The sequence below is a fragment of the Schistosoma haematobium genome, chromosome 1 (assembly GCF_000699445.3).
Source record: "Schistosoma haematobium chromosome 1, whole genome shotgun sequence".
NCBI lineage: Eukaryota > Metazoa > Platyhelminthes > Trematoda > Strigeidida > Schistosomatidae > Schistosoma > Schistosoma haematobium.
In genome coordinates, this window is record NC_067196.1 from 90,408,626 (window position 1) to 90,430,928 (window position 22,303).

The window sequence follows — 22,303 nt, forward strand, 5'->3', positions numbered from 1 at the left end:
CGCATTATAGATTAAAAAAGACATAAAGAGACTTCGATAATCAGGTTCTAAGGGAAAACAAACAAAAATGAATACATTTAAACCATTTCAGACGATTCTTAACCATGTCACACAAAGTCATCAACCTCTGACCATGGTTATCGAACGGACTCCAATTGAGTAATTTGAGCCTGCCAATATGGCTCAGTTTGAATGTCAATAACTTTATGTCTTGATGCCAAGTTCTGCTTTGACCGCCCGTAATTTCCTCTTAGCCTACTCCCATACCAGACATCATCTTTCGAGATAGATAAATTCACAGTGACTAAACTAGAATAAGAGTACATTATATCACCATTTTATATTTATCTAACAGAAGGTAAAAAAACTTACGACTAGTATATTGAAAAATTCTTCCACATCTTTCATTTTAAGAGATAGATTTTCAAATTCACTATCGCCATCAACACTCAGGTTTACCAAGCCTGTACAAAAAATATCCAAATATATGAATTCAATATAATCATAAAATTGATAATATTCACATTTATGCATTCAAATGTCGACAGATAAAATATTCTTATACTTTGTTATATGTTCTGTCCCCAAATGCCCTGGTACGGCCGAGAGTGGTGAGGGCCCGCCCTCCCTCTCAAAATGCTTTTACACGGTCACGCGTATACAGCCTCTGCCAGGGAAGTCCTACTCACTGCCTTCTCGCACCACGGGTGTTGTCTAAGGAATTGAGAGGATGAAAAGCGAATGTCCGGCGCTTTAACCGGGCTGGTGGACACGGTGAGTCCACCTAGGGGAGTTGGAAAACCCTCATTCAGTTAACGATTCGTGTCCCGTGTGCAGGGTTGCGGATGCGCATTGATCACCAGTCTTATATTAGAATGAAACGGACATCCAATGCTTCCAGGTTTTCAATCATGGCCCCCAAGTGCCCTGGACCCTCTCTCCCTCTCGAAATGCTCTCACATGGCCACGCGTATATAGTCTCTGACAGGGAGGTCCTACTCACTGTCTTCTCGTGCCACTACTGTTGTTTACGAAAATGAGAGGACGAAAAGCGAATGTCCAGCACTTTAACCGGATCACAAACCAATGGTGCACATGGGCTCCAGTATCCTGACGGAACAAATGGCGTATGAACCAATCGTTGGTCACCGGCTACCATGGGACTGCATCTCCTCACGATGCTCCACTACCTCGTGGGTCAGATCTTTAGGTCGAAGTCTCCAGATGTTGCCCCCTAAGAAAACCATCTGGTTCGGTTTGAGCACCCGGGCAGTATCACAGCCCACACACAAATAAAATGAAATGACGCTATATGCTCTAGTTACATTAAGCAAGAGGATGACAACTGCAGACAAATAAAAACCTTTTTTTACAAATCCGAACCAATAGTATGGAAGTCAGTATAACCAGGATGTAGTTTGTCTAAAAAACCGATTATTTTCTAAAAATCCAGATGGAATCAGTGAAAAAAGGGAATCTTAAACTCAATATTTTTTTTATATTTTACAATTGTGCGTGTAATGTGGAACACCGAACCGAACGAGGTAGAAGCTACTTTGGAGTAGTTCGTTCTGTTTTATTTTATGGTTGTAAAATGTGAATTTTAGATGTAGAAGACATTCGTAAGAAAGATGACCTAACACGGTGAATGAATTCGGAGCTAGAAACTCACGAACAACCATTGTTGACTTTGAAGAGTTAGTTCGTGTATTTCTTCAACAAGCTCATAAGATTATTACAACTCCCATATATATAGCTAAGCAAACTTATTGGCTGAATTAGAGTATTAGTTAGGTCTGAAAAGATAATGTAAGTTGAGTGATTTTATTAATGACTAAGACAGTAAATTTGAAAGGTATCATTTGTAAGATGTAAGTCACAGAGAAGTAATAACACTAGATAAATGTGTGAAACTTACTTGAACTAGTACTTAATACAATGGACATTTTACATCATTTACTAAGTACGCATTTATATAACATTTTGTTTTGAGCTATACTAATTTGTGTGAGGACTAGCGATACCACTTTCACACGACTATATAAACTGAGTCAGTCAGTTACAACGAAGGACCAGGCACATATATGCATAGGTCTAAGTTGTCATACCTCATTAACAAGATGAACACCAAATTCATAGATGCAGTTAATTCAATGGTGGTAATATATAAATATTGCTTATACGGATATAGTACAGGAAGAAAGAATTAGTTGGTAGAAAGAAAGATATGAAGTGATTTTAATCTCTGATTTTAAGGAAAGACAGAGAGTGTATACATCTACGCCATTGTGATCGATTCTGAGCCATGTCACCCACAATCTCCAAGCATTGGTTACGATAGTCACGCGGACTCCAACCAAGTAATCTGCATCTACCAACGTGGCTCAGACTATTTATTATTTATTTATTTGAACACATACATATTGGTACAAGAGAGCGCCAATATATATGCGCCACACAAAACAATGAGAATTCGAAGAGAAAGAAGAAAAAAAGATAAGGAGCGTGAAAAAAAAGAACAATAACGAAGAGGTTGGTGTAAGGTAGTGTAGTAATAATCATAGTAATAATGAGGGAACGGAAAGGTACAATCAGAAGAAATCTTTCAGGTAAGGGAGACACAACCACTTTTAATGAAGAAAGTAAAAGAAGGTTACAGCAGGATCGCCACTGGCTTCTATTCTGAGCCATATCTGATAACGTCTCTAGCCACTGTGTAGCACTATCTCTCAGACCCCAACCAGGGAGTCGTGAAGGACCAACAGAAGCCAGTCCTTTGCAGCTTTCTTTCATGCCACGACACCATGTCATGCACTGACCACCTCTCCACTTTTTCCAACCAGTCCCAGAGTCGGCAAACAATGCACGGCATGGAATTCTCTGGGACAACATTTGGAGAACATGTCCAAGCCACCGAAGTGGTGTTTCAAGATGGTGACACCAACTGCATTATCGTCTCTGTGCCCGAACACACGATGCCGAACCTCTGCATTACTGACATGGTGTTGCCACTGAATGTCAGCGATGATCGAACACAGAGAGTCGTCTAACGTCCTCAACTCGGAGAGACCAGGTTTCACAAGCATAGAGCAAAACTGCTCTCACCGACGCGTTGTAGATCCGACCTTTTACAGCCAGACTAACATCACGAAGGCGCCAAAGGTGGCCCAGATTGGCATAAGCCGCTCTGGCTTTCACTATACGTGCATTAATCTCATCACTCACACCCCCACCAGCACTTATGCAGCTACCCAGATACACGAACTTCTCGACTACGTCTATCTGCTCACCATCCAGGGTGAGTACAGGATTACGGTCCTGCCAGTCATGTAGAAGTACTTTGCACTTCGAAGGTGCAAAGCACATACCATACCTACGGACACTGATTGCCAACTGATTAAGTACGGATTGCATGCCTTGGGCATTGTCGCACAGTAAGACAATATCATCCGCATACTCAAGGTCGAGAAGTCTTTCTCCAGGCAACAGATCCACACCACCATTACTTACATCCATCAGAGCTGTTTCCAGAATGTCATCAATAGCAAAGTTGAAGAGGAATGGTGAGATTGGGCAACCCTGCCTAACCCCACTGCTTGAATGGAACAGTGAAGAGAGGTGGTTGTATGCCCTCACTCTGCCTGAGGTGTTTGTATATAGGGCTTTTAGGATGTTAATAAACTTCTCAGGCACACCCTTCTTCAATAGACAATCCCAGAGAACAGTCCTATCCAACGAATCGAAGGCAGCCCTGATGTCAAGAAACACTACGACTGCTGGCCTTTGATAAGTATGGCGGTGTTCTAACATTTGGCGGAGGGTGAAGATATGATCAATACATCCTCGACCAGAACGAAACCCAGCCTGCTCCTCGTGAGTCAATCTTTCTCGGGTTTTGAACAACCTACGAAGTATGACGGAAGCCAATAGCTTGGACGCAATCGGAAGTAGACTTATCCCCCGATAGTTGTTACAGGAACGACATGAACCCTTTTTAAAGATAGGGACAACTATCGACTCATTCCATGACGTTGGTACACTCTCTAGTTCCCAAACCTTTGTAAACAACGTCGTCAATTCCTTAGTCAGAAAGTCACCACCATCTTTAAAAAGAGCCGGAGGTAAGTCATCTGGGCCAGGTGATTTGTAACGCTTCAAGAGTTGGAGTTCCTTGCGGACTTCCGCCTCATTTGGTGGATCAGTCATCACCGGCCATGGAGGGCAGGACAGTCTGACCGATGTTGCCGGAGCAGCAGGCTAGTTGAACTGCCCTTCGAAAAATTCTGCCCATCGTCCAAGACGTCGATGGATGTTAGTGATTGGCATCCCGTCATCCTCGCAGATTGTTTCGCTCACACCAGACTTCTTGCTGCCTGTGGCTCGGATGAGTTGGAAGAGCTTCCGGTAATTACCAGATGCAGCTGCTGCTTTCAGCTCATTAGCACGCTTCGACCACCAGGCTTCTCGGTCCTTACGTAAGCTTTGCCCGATTTCATTACGTAACATCCTTCGTTTGTGGTCAAACTCACGGTCACCCGGAGTAGACCGACGGGCTTCAATGAGTTGTAAGGAACCTGAAGAAACCCAGTGCTTATAAGCGGAACGTTTCGCGAACCCACAACTGACTGAACCCGCCATTTTCATGGCGTCATGCAATTGCAACCAATGCTCATCTATACTTTTCGGTGGAGTGGTAGCTAGCCTAGAGGCTAGCTCGGTTCGATACTTACTTGCAACAGAAGTTGCAACCAGCTTGCTAACATCAATCCGTTAGTGGCGGTCACTTCGTTGTCCACTGAAAAGTAAGGTAAGATTGGCGCAGACCAAAGCATGGTCAGAGTCCAGATAGGTACTCAGAAGTTAGTGACTTCAAGCACTGATGCCACATTTTGGTTTGGCCGCCTCTAACTTTCTTCCAACCATCCTCAACACTAGACAGCATTGCGCGTCGCAGTAATCGGTATTCAGGCATACGCAACACGTGATCCAACCATCTCAGTCGATGAACATTCACAACCTCATCAACTGATTTACCATCATTCCCTAATACCATGAGTCTAACTTGACTATTACTTACCCGGTGATTCCAGCAATATTTCTAAGACATCTGTGGTCAAATATTAGTAGCTTACGAGTATCTTCTACTCTTAACTGCCACGTTTCGCAGGCGTAAAGTAGGACAGAACGAACTGCCGCGTAGTATACTCGTCCCTTAATTGATAGACGGATATCTCGCCTTCGCCATAGGTGACGTAAGTTGGCAAAAGCCAAACGAGCTCTTCGAATCTGTGCTGAGATTTCGTCTGATACCAGCCCAATAGGGCTGACCAGACTTCCAAGATAAGTGAAGTTGTCAACGCGTTCGACTACTTCACTCCCTATCCTTAGTTCAGGTGTTGACGCAGACCAGTCCTGAAGCAACAACTTGCATTTAGAGGGAGAGAAAAGCATTCCAAACAACCTGGCATTGTTGCTCAGTGATACCAAAAGACTGCATTTTATCAGTATCTTCACCAAACAGGACTATATCATCTGCGTATTCTAAGTCGATAAGTGGACCTCCTGGTAGGAGATCAATACCCGAGAATTCAGTCGACGAGAATGTTATTTCTATCAATAAGTCTATGATGAAGTTAAACAAAAATGGAGAAAGTGGACAGCCTTGACGGACACCACTTGAGGTTGCAAAAGTAGATGACAGTTCTCCATAAGCCCTGACTCGACTAGTAGTGTTCGAGTAAAGAGCCTTTATAAGGTTTATGTACTTCTGAGGTACGCCTTTTAATGACAGACACTGCCACAGAATCTCGCGGTCTACCGAGTCAAATGCTGCTTTTAAGTCGAGAAAGACCACCATTGTCGGACGCCGATAAGTATGCCTGTGTTCTAGAACCTGACGAATGGTGAATATGTGGTCGATGCAGCCACGACCAGGCCTGAAGCCAGCTTGAGTCTCTCGTGTTTGCAGTTCACGAGTCTTAGTTAAGCGTCTGATAATTATCGAGGCCAGTATTTTAGATACTATATTACTTAAACTAATCCCTCTATGGTTATCACAGGATGATTTTGACCCCTTCTTATATATCGGGACAATAAGTGATTGCGACTAGCCAGATGGGATTACGTCCAACCCCCAGATTTTAGCTAAAATAGTAGTCAACCTAATCGCTGAAATTGGACCACCATGCTTAAAGACCTCTGGAGCCAATCCATCTGGACCAGCTGCCCTACCTCGTTTCAGATTAGCTATAGCCTTCTAAACTTCAGCAAGAGTCGGGGGACCTACTTCAATGTTCCATTCAAACTGTTTGGGAATGGTGGATAGTTGTAGAGTAGCTGAAGACCAACTGAACTGCTCCTTAAAGTGTTCCGCCCACCATTCTAAACGTCTGGGCTGGGAGCAGATAAGAGCGTCATCTTTTTCCGAAATAGTCTCACTTACACTTGACTTCTTAGTTCCAGTTTCTTTTGAGTCTGAAAAGCTGTCTGGTGTTACCTACAGACGTCGTCTTTTCCATCTCTTTTGCTTTCGTTGCCCACCACTGCTCACGGTCGTTCCTTAGACTTTTGCTTAACCTAGATCTGATTCGCTTTCGCTCATCATCGTATTCAGAGCCTGATGGGATGAGTTTACGATAATCCATCAGTACCTATATAAACTGAAGTAGGAGAAGACGATTTAGAAGCTTCAGACAGGTAGTTAAAAGTCAAATGTGTTAACCATTGGTTTTTAAAGATATTAAAATATGAGTGTGACTATAGATGGAACCTAGACATAGTGATCGAATTTGCCTATCGTGATGACCCAATGCAACTGCATTGGCTGGAACATTCTATGTTTTACGTCCTATCACACCTGGCTGGTTGGTTAGGGGGCAGAAAAACTAGAAGTAGTGAACTCAGGGTTTGAGAATGAAGTCGTACAGCCAACTGTACAAAGGTGTAATGGCAGTAAGGTGTTTTTCAAAGATAATCAGTATATATAGTGATGCTGCCTTCTCACAACCAAAAAGGAGAGTTAGAAAACATTAGCACTAAAAATAGCGTACATCAAATTGACCGAGATTTCTTTTGCCGGACTACGAAGATAATACATTAAAAACAATACGCGAAAAGGTTTCAAAACAGTTATCGCCATAGCATTGCGGTCATGCTCGTAGGTCACCCAAATCACTTTCTTCTATAGACCTCAAGGAAGAGTATCCTTCCATGATGTAGGGAACCGAGAAGTGATAACTGTCCTTATATATATGAAACAAAATTAACAAGTTGATTTTCTAGAAAAACTAACTTTTTAATTGTTTCGACAATTCACCACTAGGATCTCTATCTACAGCATCCATACGAGCGAACAGATTGTAAAGTGATTGAGGGAAAGGTGGATCTGGTGCTAACATTTTTGTTGAATCCAAATACAGCGTAGATAAAAATTTACTGAGAAACAAAGTATAACAGAAAAAAATGTTGGTCAAAATACAGGAGTATTCTGTTTTTCTTACTGCTTTGCATTTCTACTTCAAGTAAATATCACACGGAGGCGAAAATGGAAGTACCAGCAAACACTTTTATTGATATTTAACCATAACGACATGGACAAAATATGATTTTTATTTAAATGACAATTATATATGTATATATATATTCAGGTTAGGCATATGATCTTAGAAAATAATGGCGATGACGTAACTAATCTTCAACAATTACGTATATATACAAAGAGCCATAGAACGTACATTCAGTGTGGCAAGATTATGTTCTACTTTCTTCAGTTGGACAATAGCGACCTCACGAAATAAGGATGAATTACCTAGTTCTTCTGATTATACATGTATTTACAATTCCAATCGCACCTGCGGAGCTAGTTATATTGGGCACATAACTAGATAAATGAATCATCATTTCTCTGAAAATCACGTTTCATGCTTGACCAAAGGACAAAAAGCAAGTAATAAAAAGCTTTATCTTGATGCATTTAGTCGATACTGGTCACTACAGATAAAATTTCAGTGTTTAAAGTTACTTATAAAATCTCACCGAATTTACCCTATGGTTACAGAATCCAACGCTTACGCATAACAGAAGCCATAGGAATACACATCAGAAAACCTAACCTTTGTATACAGAAAAAGTTTATACAACCTTTGAATCTACCCTAACCTTCTACTTAGATACCACCATTACATGTTTCAAAACCTTTCTTTCCCTTCTCTTAAAACATTTTCTGAACTTCGATTTCATTAGCATTTTAATTTCTAATTCTAAATCTTACGTAACCTGTTTATCAATTATATCTCATTTTCACTACGCCCGTTCACATATGGAAAAAAAAACATTGATATCTACATCTAATTTTAACTATGTCCCTATGTGTAATAATTAACCGATTATGAAAATTCACCTTAGTTTTCATCTTAATTTTCAAAACGTTATACAACTAGGTGATTACTATTTTACTAGTATAAGGGTTGTGGAGATTATTACTATTTTGTTAAACTGACTCACCACCATCTACTCGGCATTGACTTTCTACTCACTAACTGAAAAGAAATATTTTAACTACGTAAGTGTTGCGAATGCAAAATTATCACCTACCTCGACGAGCGATGTTGTCTGTGAGAAAGCTATGGGCAGTCAAACCAAAACATGACATCAAGACATAAAGTTATTGACATTCAAACTGAGCCATATTGGCAGGCTCAAATTACTCAATTGGAGTCCGTTCGATAACCATGGTCAGAGGTTGATGACTTTGTGTGACATGGTTAAGAATCGTCTGAAATGGTTTAAATGTATTCATTTTTGTTTGTTTTCTCTTAGAACCTGATTATCGAAGTCTCTTTATGTCTTTTTTAATCTATAATGCCTAATCCTTTTCACTATTTATGTTACTGTAGGATCTATTTTTGAATAATTTAATCTCATTGTGTTAATGTGGTATGGCATCTTGAATCGATGCACGTTTCAGGTTCTGCGCTGCCTATGGCATATATACTCTCAAAGGAAACAAGATATTAATCTACATAGTTCTTATGAAAGTTAATTGTACTGATTTGTGATCGCTAATGTGAAATAAGAAATGAATGCTATTAAATCTTATAAATAGAGTCATTATGAAAGTAGAAATCAGTTTCAATCTAAAACTTTATAGATAACACAATTCAATGATGACTATGAAGAAAGAGATTGATCAACTTTTACAGTGCGTTATATTTTGTAACATGAACATTTTATTTTTATTAATGGATACCTATTTTGATAAAATGATCAACTCATAGCTTTCTTCTTGATCGTCATAATATTTTCATAATTATCCCGACCGTTGTTGCTACCTTGGCGTGGTGGTCGGGCTTGCCTATCGTGATGAAGCAACCGAGCTATACTGACTGGAACAACTGTTCCTCAAGGTCCAACCACGTCAGGAAGGTCGGTTGAAGAATGGTAAGACTAAAAGCAACAAACCCAAGGTCCGAAGGCGAAGTCGTACTGCTGACTGTACAGAGGTGTGATAGCAGTAAGGTGTTTCCTTTAGACAACCAGCATGACAGCAATGCTGCCTTCCCACAACCAGGGGTGGGGTTAGAAAAGGTCGACCCTAAAAATACACACCTCGCCTTATCCCACGAATATCCGTCTCCGGCGGTAAGGTCTCAACAAGTACGGAGCTAACACAAAAATTACCCATAAAAAGGTCGCGTGTGACCGACCTCAAGCAGTTGTCCCTTGGGCACTGCGGTCACGCTCCCAGGTCACTAAGACCACTTCTAATCCGATTTCCTTTTCAGGTACGTCCAGAAGAACCTCCCTCCTTCATAATTATCCTGATTCATAATTTTTGCAATTGCGTAATGTGAAAACTTGAATAGATACAATTTTGTGAGAAATTCTCAGCTTTCTTGTTGTATCAGTTTTGTCAATACTCTAGGAATTAATTTAATAACTGGTACTGTGTGTTAGTGTGTGTCAACTTGGACCGATGCATGTATGTGCCCTAGTCCTACGTTGTAACTGAGTAACTGTGTGTTAGTGTAAAGAATAGCTGATTTCAATACATATCTGTTGATAGATTTCGACTATTCTAAATGGTTTCCGAGTGATCATGTGTGACTGAATGGTTTAAGACAATATCTGATATGATTTAAAGTCAAATCCAATAAAGATTGTTTCGTGATATTATTTTCAGTACTCTTTCTGAACAAAACAGAGCACACATTTCAAATTTATGCAAAGTTACAACCTTAAGTTTTATGAGGAGCTTTGCTCCATATTTCCACAAAAATCTTATTAAACTACTATATGAGGCGCTTTTTTCAGTAACCAAATGCACAACGGAATAGCTAGAATTGATATAACTCAGTATACTTTAATTTTAGCGAACTAGTAAAGGCTTGATTATTTACACTCTGAGGTATACGTTCTACTACATTAGTTTAATGAAGTATAGTAAGTAGCAGAAGAACATATTGAGCTAGGGGGGAAAGGAAGGTTTGGTATTACTTTCACTAAACTATCTTTTTTTAATCAATCCGTTGTAATTACAGTAGTACACAATTAAATAAATAACATATTTAAACAAATAAATAATAACATTCCACTTACTCTAACTCATCTTCTTTTATATCAACTTCACCAGTTAAAGTACGCAAAAGTGATGCCTTCATTTCACTGATAATAATAATAATAACAATAGTTATAACTTATAGGAGAATTCTAGTATTATGGCAGATAAACAAGCACTGTACAATTATGCAAAGGAAAATATGCTAAGAATCAGTGCACTAATAATACAAAAACTGTTCAAAGATTCGGTCTCGGGTAAAGGGAGTTCTAGGTACCTATATAGTTGAAGATTTATAAATAGCAACTATTTCATTTATTTCTATAAACACATAAACATTGGTACAAGGAGGCATCAAATAGATATGCGACACATAAATCATTCGATTTGTATAAGGGCTGTGATACTGTCCAGATGCCCAAACCGAAGCAGGTGGTTTTCTTACGGGGGGGGCACAGTCGGAGCCTTCGACCTAAAGGTCTGATCCACAAGGCAATGGAGCAAGAATAATTTTTAAATTGATTCCAGTTTGTAAGAGAAAAAAGATATACTGTGTGAAGCCCGACAGAATAATAAGTGAGCTTCAAAAATCATACAGTAGGATTAGATGGACTTTATCTGAATACGATGAATTATTCATCTAAATAAGATTATGGCCTATAGATATTGTTGTCAACCTGGGAACCATAAAATATACATAAATTATAAAAATTATTAGTTAACTTTTCGCAATAAAGCTTTCTACATAGAATTATTGTATTTTCACTCTATCTACACAATAATGATGATCAAGTTGATATAGTGTAACATCTACAGGGATAAAGGATAGTACATTGTTGTACGAACAAAAATGATAAACATACCCTTAACTAAAAAAAGCAAACAAGTGTTGATCAAATAATCCATACACACTAGATAACTATATCAATATTCTACGAAGCATAAAATGAAACTGAGAAGAAGCGTGCTCAAGTTAATTTATCAAAACAGTTCATTTATTAGCAAGGAACTATGAACGTGATAATGTAAGAATCCCATCTCATCTTGAGGGTTATCATCATTATCAAGTTCAGGGAATCAGTTGTCGACGTTAAGCTACACTTTTAGAGGGGTTACAGATGTTAACCGGTTTCTCGAACTGAAACTGGTTGACTAGGGTTTGGAACTGAGAGTAATCTAATCCTCAAAACAAAGCTTCACTACAAAAGTTCGATCAAATGGTAAGAATAGAAAATGCAAACATTGTTTTTTCCAAAACACTTACCTATATATGGAAGCTGACTCTAACACATTCATTGGTATAAGTCGATGGAAAATATCTGGACCTCTGACTTCGGTATCATTGTGGTCGAATGGGACGCCTTTGACAATACATACTCCTAAAATCAGTTGGAAAGAAAATAAGCATGCTGTAAGTTATAGTCCAATGTTAACCAAAAACCAGAAAGAGGGTCTTTAATCTCTACCTCTCAAGAAAACAGCACTATCTGAGACAGACTGAATATGGTCTAGAGATACACGATTAGAATGATATTTATGATTATTTTCTGACAACAATTTAACCATACTACATATATGTACCCTCGATACCTCAACCTTACAACCTGATAGTGTGTAAATATTTTCAGAGGTCATATTTGGCATCCAGTACAGCGTACGCAGTATACTTACTGTTTGACAGACAGTGACAACAGTCCATAAAGTCACTAACTTCTGGTCTGAGTCATACTCGTAGATCCAGACTACTTGGTTGGGGTCCGCGTTACCATCGTAACCAATGAATGGAGACTGTGTGACATGGTTCAGAATCGATCACAATGGCGTAGGTGTATACACTCTCTGTCATCCCTTAAGCTGTGAGATTAAAATTACTTTATACCTTTCTTTCTACGAAATAATTCTTTCTTCCTGTATTATATCCTTATACACAATCTTTCTTTTATAAGTCATTCCCATTGAAGTAACTACTCCTATGAATTCGGTGTTCATCTTGTTGTGCTAATGAGGTGTGGCAACTTCGACCGATGCATATATGCGCCTGGTCCTACGTTGTAGCTTACTGACTGACTACACCTAATAAATAAGACTTGAGTTGTAGAGTTGTTTAATTTACTTGTCTTAAAGCATTCAACTTCCAACCGACGAGTTGCGTGGTTCGAAAGTCCAATTCAAATTCTTTTATCAGAACACCAGGTTACCATCATTATTCACCAAAACAAACTGTAAATCAAAGCCAATTACAAGAATATGTGCTTGTTTATTGAGTTACATTACGAAATTAATTAATTATAAAAACTAGAATAGCTCCATATTGTACTTTATATCATGAACTTATCCTAGACTATTGCTGAAAACTAGGAAACCTAGGGTAGTTATTTCGTCCTAGTATGAGACTCATCAATAGTTAACAATAATAATAGCTTTATTCATTGCTATAGATCCTGTTACAGTTAGGAATTCCCAGTATTGATTGCGAATTATCGCAATGAATTCCCTTCAGAAATACATTAACGTTGTGATAGTGTTAAAACTATACGTTAACAGCCAGCAACTCTCACTAATATTCAACAGCTAAAGTCCAGTTGCTACAAACATATATTTATCTATCAGATAACGAATGTATGAATTCTAATACATTCATCTCTCTTTTTGGGAAGGGTTTGAAATTTTAATAATTAGTATTAAAATAGGTTGGTCTTTCATAATATCCCATGAGTATATACAGTTAGGATGCGTAATTACTCGGTCCAAACAAATCTAAAACAGGGAGATTTGTTGGAATAATTGCAAAGTTGGAGAATAGGTGGCCTAAACGTTCAGAACTACAGTTCCACCCGGAATCGAATCCAGGACCTTCAAGTTTCGCTGTAAGCCCTTAACTTCTAAATTACTAAGTCCGTATATAGTAGTTTATATGTTTAACTTCAGTCAATTCGTGATACTGAGCAACCATCTTCCACTGACACTGGTCAGTAAATGCATCACATCCTACATGGTTGATCTACATCGGACTAGACCGATATCGAGGTTAGAATATGCCGCTACTAAACGACTGGGAGTTACAAGCTTGGAATCACCAAGACATGTCGGTTTACAGTACAGCCTATACTACTGAAATGTAGTCTCGGTAAAAAATAAAAGTTTAATAAATAGAATACTGAAAACATAAAAACTGATGACAATCGCCAAATTAAATCTCTGAAAGCATCAACAAAGACGCATACCTTTAGTCTGTTCAAGGGACTCAATTTTTGGAATCAACTCATGATATATAAAATCGTTGTCTTTTGTAGAACTTGTTAACCTGAAAATAAAATAAAAATTACATAAGCGGATAAACGAATTACTATTGAGGAGTTCCAATATATGACGAAACAGCTGTCCGATGCTACCAGGTTTTTTCATCGGTATATAAATGAACAAACTTGAGTGTAAATTAATCTCCGTTAGGTCTCTATCAAATACATCTTAACAAGGTTATCATTAGTACTAGCTAGGCTAGAAGAGAACTGAGCTGCTGTATTCTTGTGTCAAAGTTTTGTTAAGGCTATCATTGTAACGAAAACATATTGGTCTCTCCACTTAATTTCAGTAGTCCGTGATGAATACTATCATCCGAATTACGTCGTTCATAATAAAGGTTAATCAATGCAACTTAGTACAAGTTGACTTAACCAATTCCGGACAAGCGGTTGAATGAAAACTGTTACTGTTACCAACATCACGGTCATAGATTACGACTAACTAGATGACGTAAGCCAGGAAGCCCAAATATAGTCTCATATGGCTCAGAGCAACAACGAATAACTTTATGGACTGGCGTCTTGGTTTGGTCAGTTTTCTTCCCGCCCACTTCTACACTAGGTTGTATAAATCAAGTTAGATGAAGGATTCGAACGTGAAATATATTAATAAAAATTAAAATTCTCTAAACACCATGACACCACCCCAAATAAGGATTTGTATAAATTTCCTGTGCTGTAGAAGATAAATTATCTGACTACCCAAAATAATAGTAAAATCGGAACTTCTGACATAAAAATCATAAGAAGAATTCCAAGAAAAGTGAAGAACATACATACACACACAAAAAAAGGATGAGAAATTAAACATTAATATTACACATTTTAGTATATAACAGGATATATTTCGAAGGTTTCTTTGAAGATATAAAACATTCAGGATGAATTTTTGTGTAGAAGGTACTTTATGGGGTGGAGAATAAGTTCAATTCAGGTGGATGCTTTTGATGATGTGTATTGAGAGTTAGGTTGTTTAATTACAAAGCTTTTATTGTTGTTTTGGACACCTTCAGAGCCTAGCAATAAGGTATATTGCCTTGCAGAATTCCCCGTTCTTTTTACCTACATCTACTTAGTTTACTAATGAGTTATTTATAGTAAGATTATATTCTGAATGCATGGAATTCATACTTACTTATTAGAGATCACTTCTCCAGCATAAATGGCACTGGCACGATAGGTGCCACCTGAAGCCATCATAGATAAATTATCTGAGTCTTTGAAGTTTTTCGCATTCGTCTTACATTCTTCCATATGATTATTAGCAAGTTGAAACCAAGCTATAGCTTTGCCATAAACTTTATTTTCTTCTTCATTTATGCCGGCATAATAAGCCGTTAACGATGAATAAAAATTAGTCTTTATTTGACACCGACGACGCCATTCCTGTAGAGAAAAAAGAAGATAAGTCTGAGTATACAGACAATTCAAAAAAGGAATCCAAATCCAACATAGACACTCCACAAACTAAACTATGAACACCATGTGATAAAGTGTGATTTTTGTCTTACTTATTATGCAAAAATAACTTTATGTGATATTGTTACTAGATATCACAAGACTTATACAACAAATAAATAGAGTTCAGTGATATATAATCATACATTAGGAGTTTGGAAGTAATCATAAAGAAAGTCAGGACCTACATCTTATGCTATTGGAAATAGTGCCCCATGTAGGATTCGAACCCACACCACCTAATTTTACAGTGAGATATTAACAGTGAGCTATCCGGGTTGAAACTGACGTCCTGAAGAACCGGGACATCTAGTCATGAGTTACTTATTGGTAACCAATGTTAAGTTTGTTTATTCCTCAGGAGTAGTCGAAGTCTACATGTTGTGACCAGGCCTCCAGTAAAAACAAAGAAGATATGTCACCACCTAATGATCGATTAGTGCAAGCCAACTGTACCGAAAAGCTGGTAATACAGGTCAGTAGCTGAAATTACGTTGATGTGCTCAATTGTCAGTCATACTTGTGTGAATATTAGTGACACAAACCAACTGTTCAAAGCAAGATAAATAAAGTGGTTTGAGTTTGTTGCCTAATGGCTTTCTAATTTCTAAAAGGATGATTAATTGATTGGTAATCTCCCATCGATCATTGGACAGAAATTGACGGGGAAGCTGGTGGATTCATTTAATAAAATTTAACTACCTTTGTGTCCTTCAATGTGCTCGTGTTCAGTAGCCGAATTATTAACGAAAGAGGTCACCTGAAATAGCAGCAAAAGTAAATAAGAAGATACCTAGAGTCGGACAGAGACAAACACAATAGTCAGATCTCGTAAAAACGTACCAGTACTGTTGGATGTGCACGGGGAGTTGAGACTTCCCAATTCATTTGTTTATGTTGTTATGTTAATAAACAGTACTATTTGGAATAGACCTATCCAATATTTCAAAACCTGACGAGGTAAGTTCGATTATTCCAGAAAGAACAGGATCAACTGGATAGGATGGAATTATTTGAATACCTGTAAAAGATTCTATTTTTTTCTACTTTGAATTCGCACTGAAGATGATGAGTAAACTATCAACAAACTATACTATTTTCACATAGCAAGTCTGTTTAGCCAGTCTTGAATGCTGTTAGAGGTATGAGGGTAGTTATCACTTCCCGGTTACCCACACCGTGCAAGGGTTCTTCTAGAGGTACTTGGAAAGGAAATTGGATTAGAGGTGGTCTTAGTGACCTGAGAGCGTGACCGCAGTGCCCAAGGGACAACTGTTTAAAGTCAGTCACATACGACCCTTTTATGAGTAATTTTCGTGTTAGCTCCGTACTTGTTGAGACCTTACTGCTGGAGACGGATATCCGTGGGATAAGGCGAGGTGTGTATTTTTAGGGTTGATTGATGCAGCTAGTATAGCTCGATTAGTTCATCACGATAGGCAAGCCCGACCACCCCGTCAAGGTAGCAAGAACGGTTGGGACAAGTCTGTTTAAGTATATATATATTCTCAATTATAGATTTACTTTAAAAAAAGAAGGCATGGTAATAACTTGAAAAGTACACATACTTTGGAATATTTTGGGAGGACCAATTTGTCATTGGAATCGAACCCTAACAGCTGGGCACCAATATTTTCGTAAACCTCCATAATGTACTGAGATAATTTAGCAGTCACATTAGCCGGCCTGTTATCCAGTATAGACTTTTCTACAACACATTCTTGAGCTTGTGCCTGCAAATCATTATGTTGAAACGGAGTCATTAATAAAATATTTATTCAACTCAAAAACAAATTACTTGAATAACGAAGTCACATACCCACGTTTGTAGAAATCAAGTATGTGATGTTCATAAGAATTATATTTCGACTCAGTTACGATAAAAAAAATTATGTTGTTCGGAAAGACAAGTGAGAGCCTGAATTATGAGTTCGATTAAACAGTCCAGAAAACCAGTTTCAAATTGCTAAATTTTGGTCGAAATATAAATTAATAATTTAGCGTGGCAACCGTACACGAGTGTAATTACTAGATTATGAAGGCAACTAGTTTTCAGGTACCTCACAATCACTTTTATTTTTTAGATGTTTGAAGGTGAAGCTTTTGGGTGTGCTATCTGGTTGTTAAAAAAGCAGATGTCTAAATACATCAGCCTTAATCCTATATAGGGAAAGTGTATAGAAGAGCGGAACAATAGTGTTTGCGAACTATGAAGTAGTGTTGATCGAAATAGATTAGTGGGTGGAATATGTTCATTCTTATTTCCCCCTACACTGTAACGATAAATATCAAATTTCCCTTTAACTATTGAACATATGTTTATGGTGCAACAATATTTAAACCATATACCAGCGGTGTTTCAGTTAATTTCAGTAACAGTTTAAATTATTGGCCCAGTGTAATCATCAATTCATTTTCATTAGTAAGTGAAAACGAAATTATTTATTTAAATGTACAGTTCCACATTTTCTTTGTCATGAGGGAAGTGGCGTTACTTATTTGATATGAAATCTTAACCGTACATATGAAACTTCGTGGTTAGTTGATGAAAAAGCCTCTCAGTCTTCATAGCTTGATGACAGAAACACTCAATAGTAAAGAGATTTGTAGTTCTAAGAAAAATTGCTGATCTCCAGAAATTCATGCAATGAAGTTTAGCTATATCTAAAACCGCTATCGCTTGATTACTATGAGCTTTATAAACAGCAAAGTGAACCCTTTTTCATCACTGCTGAACTTTAATGAGGTTAAAAGCACAAAAACAATGTCCAAGAACAACTCACTAGCATCAAAGACCCGAAGAGTAGCATGAGCTCACTGGTCAAATCCGTTGCACCTGATACAGGTAGATGACGCTCGACTAATGTATTTAGAGCCCACGAGGCGCACTGAAAATGAGTGCAAGCAATTTTCATACTCTGAAACACAAAGACAAAGATAACTTACCATAGGTCAAAACGTGAGACTATGATTTTCGAGTAAAATAAAAAATGCTTTTACAACTAACGGTTGAAGCCTATTCTCAAATGTATTAACAAATATCTGAGTTACATCTTATTTGTTTTAACGTGAACAACTGAATTAAACCAACATAAAAGACATTATTAAAACGCACTGGTCCAATCATCCAACTTTCCAACTACCTATCATGGGAATAAAGATGTCTACAAGAAGGAGTAGGATATAAAAGGTAAAGTTTTGGATGTCAACTCTATAAGAATAATCATGAAAAACCTCGTACTATTGTATACCATCGAATTAATTGTACAGACTTGAAAGATCTTGTGGAGAATCGAGAATCACGGAAATACAGTAACTCAACAAACGGATCTGAATCCGCATCAACACTGAACAGGTAGTAATTAGTTTGTAAGTTGAATGTTATTCATCAACGTGATGCCTGTCACAATGACAATATATTTCACATTAAAAACGACTTAAGTGAAACCAAATTCGAAAGCCCTTATTTTCACGATCTCAGCAGCGACAAAGAACCACTTTAAGCGAGTCAGTCAGTAACAACGTAGTATAAGCAGTAATCAGAAATATTAGGGTTTGGAGATGTTATTTAAAGAGTATAATCCAGTGAAATAAATTTGGGAAGAGGAAAAAAGGGACATGAAGAATTCAGAAGATTAGAATTTGGGAGAACACAAAGAGTGGATGCACCTGCACCATTGCAAACGAATTTGATCCATGTCATTCAAGGTCTCTAACCATCGGTTGCTATCATCTCGTGGTCCCCAACCAGGTAGTCTACACCTACCAACATGACTCAGTCCACTTGTCAGTGACTTCATTGAGTTGTGCTATGTTTTGATCTGGCCGCCCCTAGCTTTCTTCCAACCCACTCCTATACCACTGAACATTGCACGTTGAGGCAGTCGGTCGTTGGGCATACTTTAAGCGAACGTGGTATCAGTGGCCTTAAAACTAGTGTTGTATTAGAGATAACTTTATACTAAATTAAAATACATTACAATAATTCCGGCCATATGGTTTCAAAATGAAAACAAATGAATGCAACTCATTCAAGTTAACAAATACGCGAGGTCAGAGGTTGTCATGCGAACCAAAACGCTGTTTGAGATTACATTATTGCATGAGATTATTTGAAATAATCTCAGCGATTGGAATTTAAATAATTCCAACGTTTCGTCCAGCTAACTTGTCTGGACTTCTTTAGGGTAATAATCAAAATCATCAAAGAAATACATAGTTTTTAACAATCAAATCTATACTGTGTTAATCCGATCATATTTGGATGTTGAGTTTCGTAAAATAGGATAACATGAGTCAGTTACATGGTAATCATATGAAAAGTTTACGACGAAGAAATAAATAACTGAAAACGAATTGTATGTATGTATGTAGGTGTGTATTTGTAAGATCAAGTCATTAATTATTGATATTCGGTGTTAATGTTTTATATGAAGGAACAAATAAATAAAAGTGCAAGTTCAAGGTTGAAAAATTGTTTCTAAATCATCGATGTGCATATCAAATTTACGAATCATCAAATACATAATTGTATTGCTGAAATAACTCACATCAATTCCAGTCAAAATAACGATGCATGTGAAACAAGACAGGTTGGATAAAGAAAGGGTCCAAATTACTTGTCAACAAATATTTTCCAGGTAGTCGCTAGTTAAATACCATCCTTTCGGTTCAGGCTGTTCTTGTTCGCCCATATATACAGCGATTCTGATGTCAATCTTTCTTTATGAGTGTTAAAACCTTTCTGAAATATTTTGGTCCCTTCAAAATTAATCTTGTGTCCTGTTTTTAACGCATGTACCGCTATCGCAGATTTATTCTCAAGTTTCCTTAAGTCAACCGAGGATTTTGGAACATTTCTCAAATACTGTTTGTGCTCCTTTAAAGTTACATTTGATCGCCTGGATTTTTCTCCCACACAAGCTGGATCACAATCACGACAGTGGATTTCATACACAATATTTTGTTGTTCTTCCTTTGGTCACCCATCCTTAACTTTCACTAACGTCTGTTTGAGACTGCAAAAAAGTTGAGTCAAGTACTGTGTACCCACCTGTTTTTAAGTCTGATTGTCTTGTTTTAGTGGCTTGGCCCAATATTGCACAGATTTGGCTCTGTATAATCGTCAGCTAGCTACATATGATTCTAGGTATGTCTCCTCGTCTTATGGGTAGTTAAGTCTTGAAATTCTGCTTCCACAGACAACAATTAGACGTTAATCAGAGCTTTGCAAAAGATTTGGAGGGCAGGCCTACTTTTCCACTTAAATTCTCTTTATTTAGTCTGTGTACATCTTCAAAGATGGGGTCAGTTAAAATAAAACTTTAAATCCGTCTATACGCACCGAAGTCTTATGATCTTTAACCACAAATATCACAGAAAACCAGACGTACCAGTACATAAAACTACCAGGAGATCTTAAGGTCTCTGGATACACCATAAGAAACCAGGAAGTCAAGCAGTAAAAAGAAACTTACATCTGCATCCGCTCTCCTCTCTTTGACACCCAAAATAGAATGAAGGGCGGCGATGTTATACATTATAGATGCTTCTTCTAAACGAATATCCGAAGACTCCAAGAGACAATCAGAAAAAATATCTTGCCTGTGCAAAATAAGCATTTAAATAACTAATTACCATTTCCACGTCACATCTGTACACATTGCGGCGGAAAAATGAAATCTGCCTTTGAGCAGCTGCAGTTGAGCATAATATCTTTTCAATTGAGAAAGTCCAGTGTAATCGACAGAAGGTTCGCAGGCACACTAGAACAAAACAATATGTGAAAACTTCATCATACTTTTCGTAAGTTAAGAAAACTATTAAATTCCTTTTCAAAGAGACTAGATGATTGTTGATATTGCACTTCGATGTACTAAAATATTGATGAATCAGAGAAATTTTAATATACCCTTTTCAATGGCTGTAGATCAGGCACGAACTCAGACTTTTTCATAGGCAAACTATTAACCGGCATCCTAGGAAGTCCATCCATCCTTGACCTTGAACGGAAACAAATTTGCCTCCAAGGCAACAGTCTTCAGTCTTCAGTAATAAGGATAGTAGGTTATTGAACCTGTATTAATACTGACACATTGCTTTCCAGTGAAGGTCCAGCTCCTCCTTGAAAGTATTCACTGATGGGGCTGATACCACTTGTTCGGGTAAGGCGTTCTAATCATTGACTACTTGATGAGAAAAACGGGACCCCACTTTAAGTTTATTAGATCGTGGTTTATGAACCTTATTGCTATGACCTCAGAGATTATTAGTGCTGCGTGGAGCAAAAGTGTAAGATATATCAATGCCCAAATCATATTTAAAGATACTAAGTGTCAGTATAAGGTCACCTCGCATCCTTCGATACGACAAGGGGAAAAGGTTTAGGCGTTGTAAACGCTCATCGTAACGGCGTTTAGAGAGACCCCTCACTAATTTCTTTCCCGCACGCTGAACACGCTCAAACGAGTTATTATACTTTATGAAACATGGGCTAGCTGCCTGGATACAGTACTCTAAGTGTGATCTAACATGGGTGGTGTAGCGGTAAATAAATCCCCAAAGTTAATAGCTCTGTAAATCTTCAACAGTGGTTGCTGACCACACTATTTTTAATGGACTCACCTAGCTGAAAGCGCTCTGTCATGCATCCTTCTTTAAACTCAATTCAATATTCTTCTCAATTACAAAGACCCCATTTATTATTATTCTACTATTATTATTCTAAATTTTTATTTATTTATTTTTTTTTAAATATGGCAAGTATAATGCTAACATTATTGAAAATTGTGTATTATTGCATTTTCTGAAGAAACCCGAAATGGTTTCTTCACAACACTTATGTACCCATAAGATGTTTGTGAATAATAATAATGATAACCCATCAAATATATCTTCGAACCTCCTCGCTTCTGTCTCTTGATTTCACTTGGTGGGTAAGATTCATATTAGAAGGTATTACTGGTTAAAGCGTTGTCAAACTCCGAAT

The 22,303-nt window shown here is 37.8% G+C and overlaps 1 protein-coding gene across 1 annotated transcript in view; it reads right to left on the reverse strand.

The window, feature by feature from the left end:
• Positions 1-21,348, reverse strand: part of PTPN23 (Tyrosine-protein phosphatase non-receptor type 23) — a gene marked incomplete at its 3' end in the record, with an annotated part of 38,325 nt that extends 16,977 nt beyond the window's left edge. The window contains exons 1-12 of the mRNA XM_012945030.3: positions 21,227-21,348; positions 21,116-21,190; positions 20,953-21,080; positions 20,793-20,919; positions 18,099-18,233; positions 16,884-17,048; positions 14,993-15,243; positions 13,780-13,859; positions 11,820-11,934; positions 10,597-10,662; positions 7,292-7,434; positions 373-464 (exon numbers count right to left, since the gene is read on the reverse strand). Coding sequence (XP_012800484.3) covers positions 373-464; positions 7,292-7,434; positions 10,597-10,662; positions 11,820-11,934; positions 13,780-13,859; positions 14,993-15,243; positions 16,884-17,048; positions 18,099-18,233; positions 20,793-20,919; positions 20,953-20,978 — 1,200 coding nt within the window. The 5' untranslated portion in view covers positions 20,979-21,080; positions 21,116-21,190; positions 21,227-21,348. The remainder of the gene's footprint in view (positions 1-372; positions 465-7,291; positions 7,435-10,596; positions 10,663-11,819; positions 11,935-13,779; positions 13,860-14,992; positions 15,244-16,883; positions 17,049-18,098; positions 18,234-20,792; positions 20,920-20,952; positions 21,081-21,115; positions 21,191-21,226) is intronic.
• Positions 21,349-22,303: the final 955 nt, after the last annotated feature.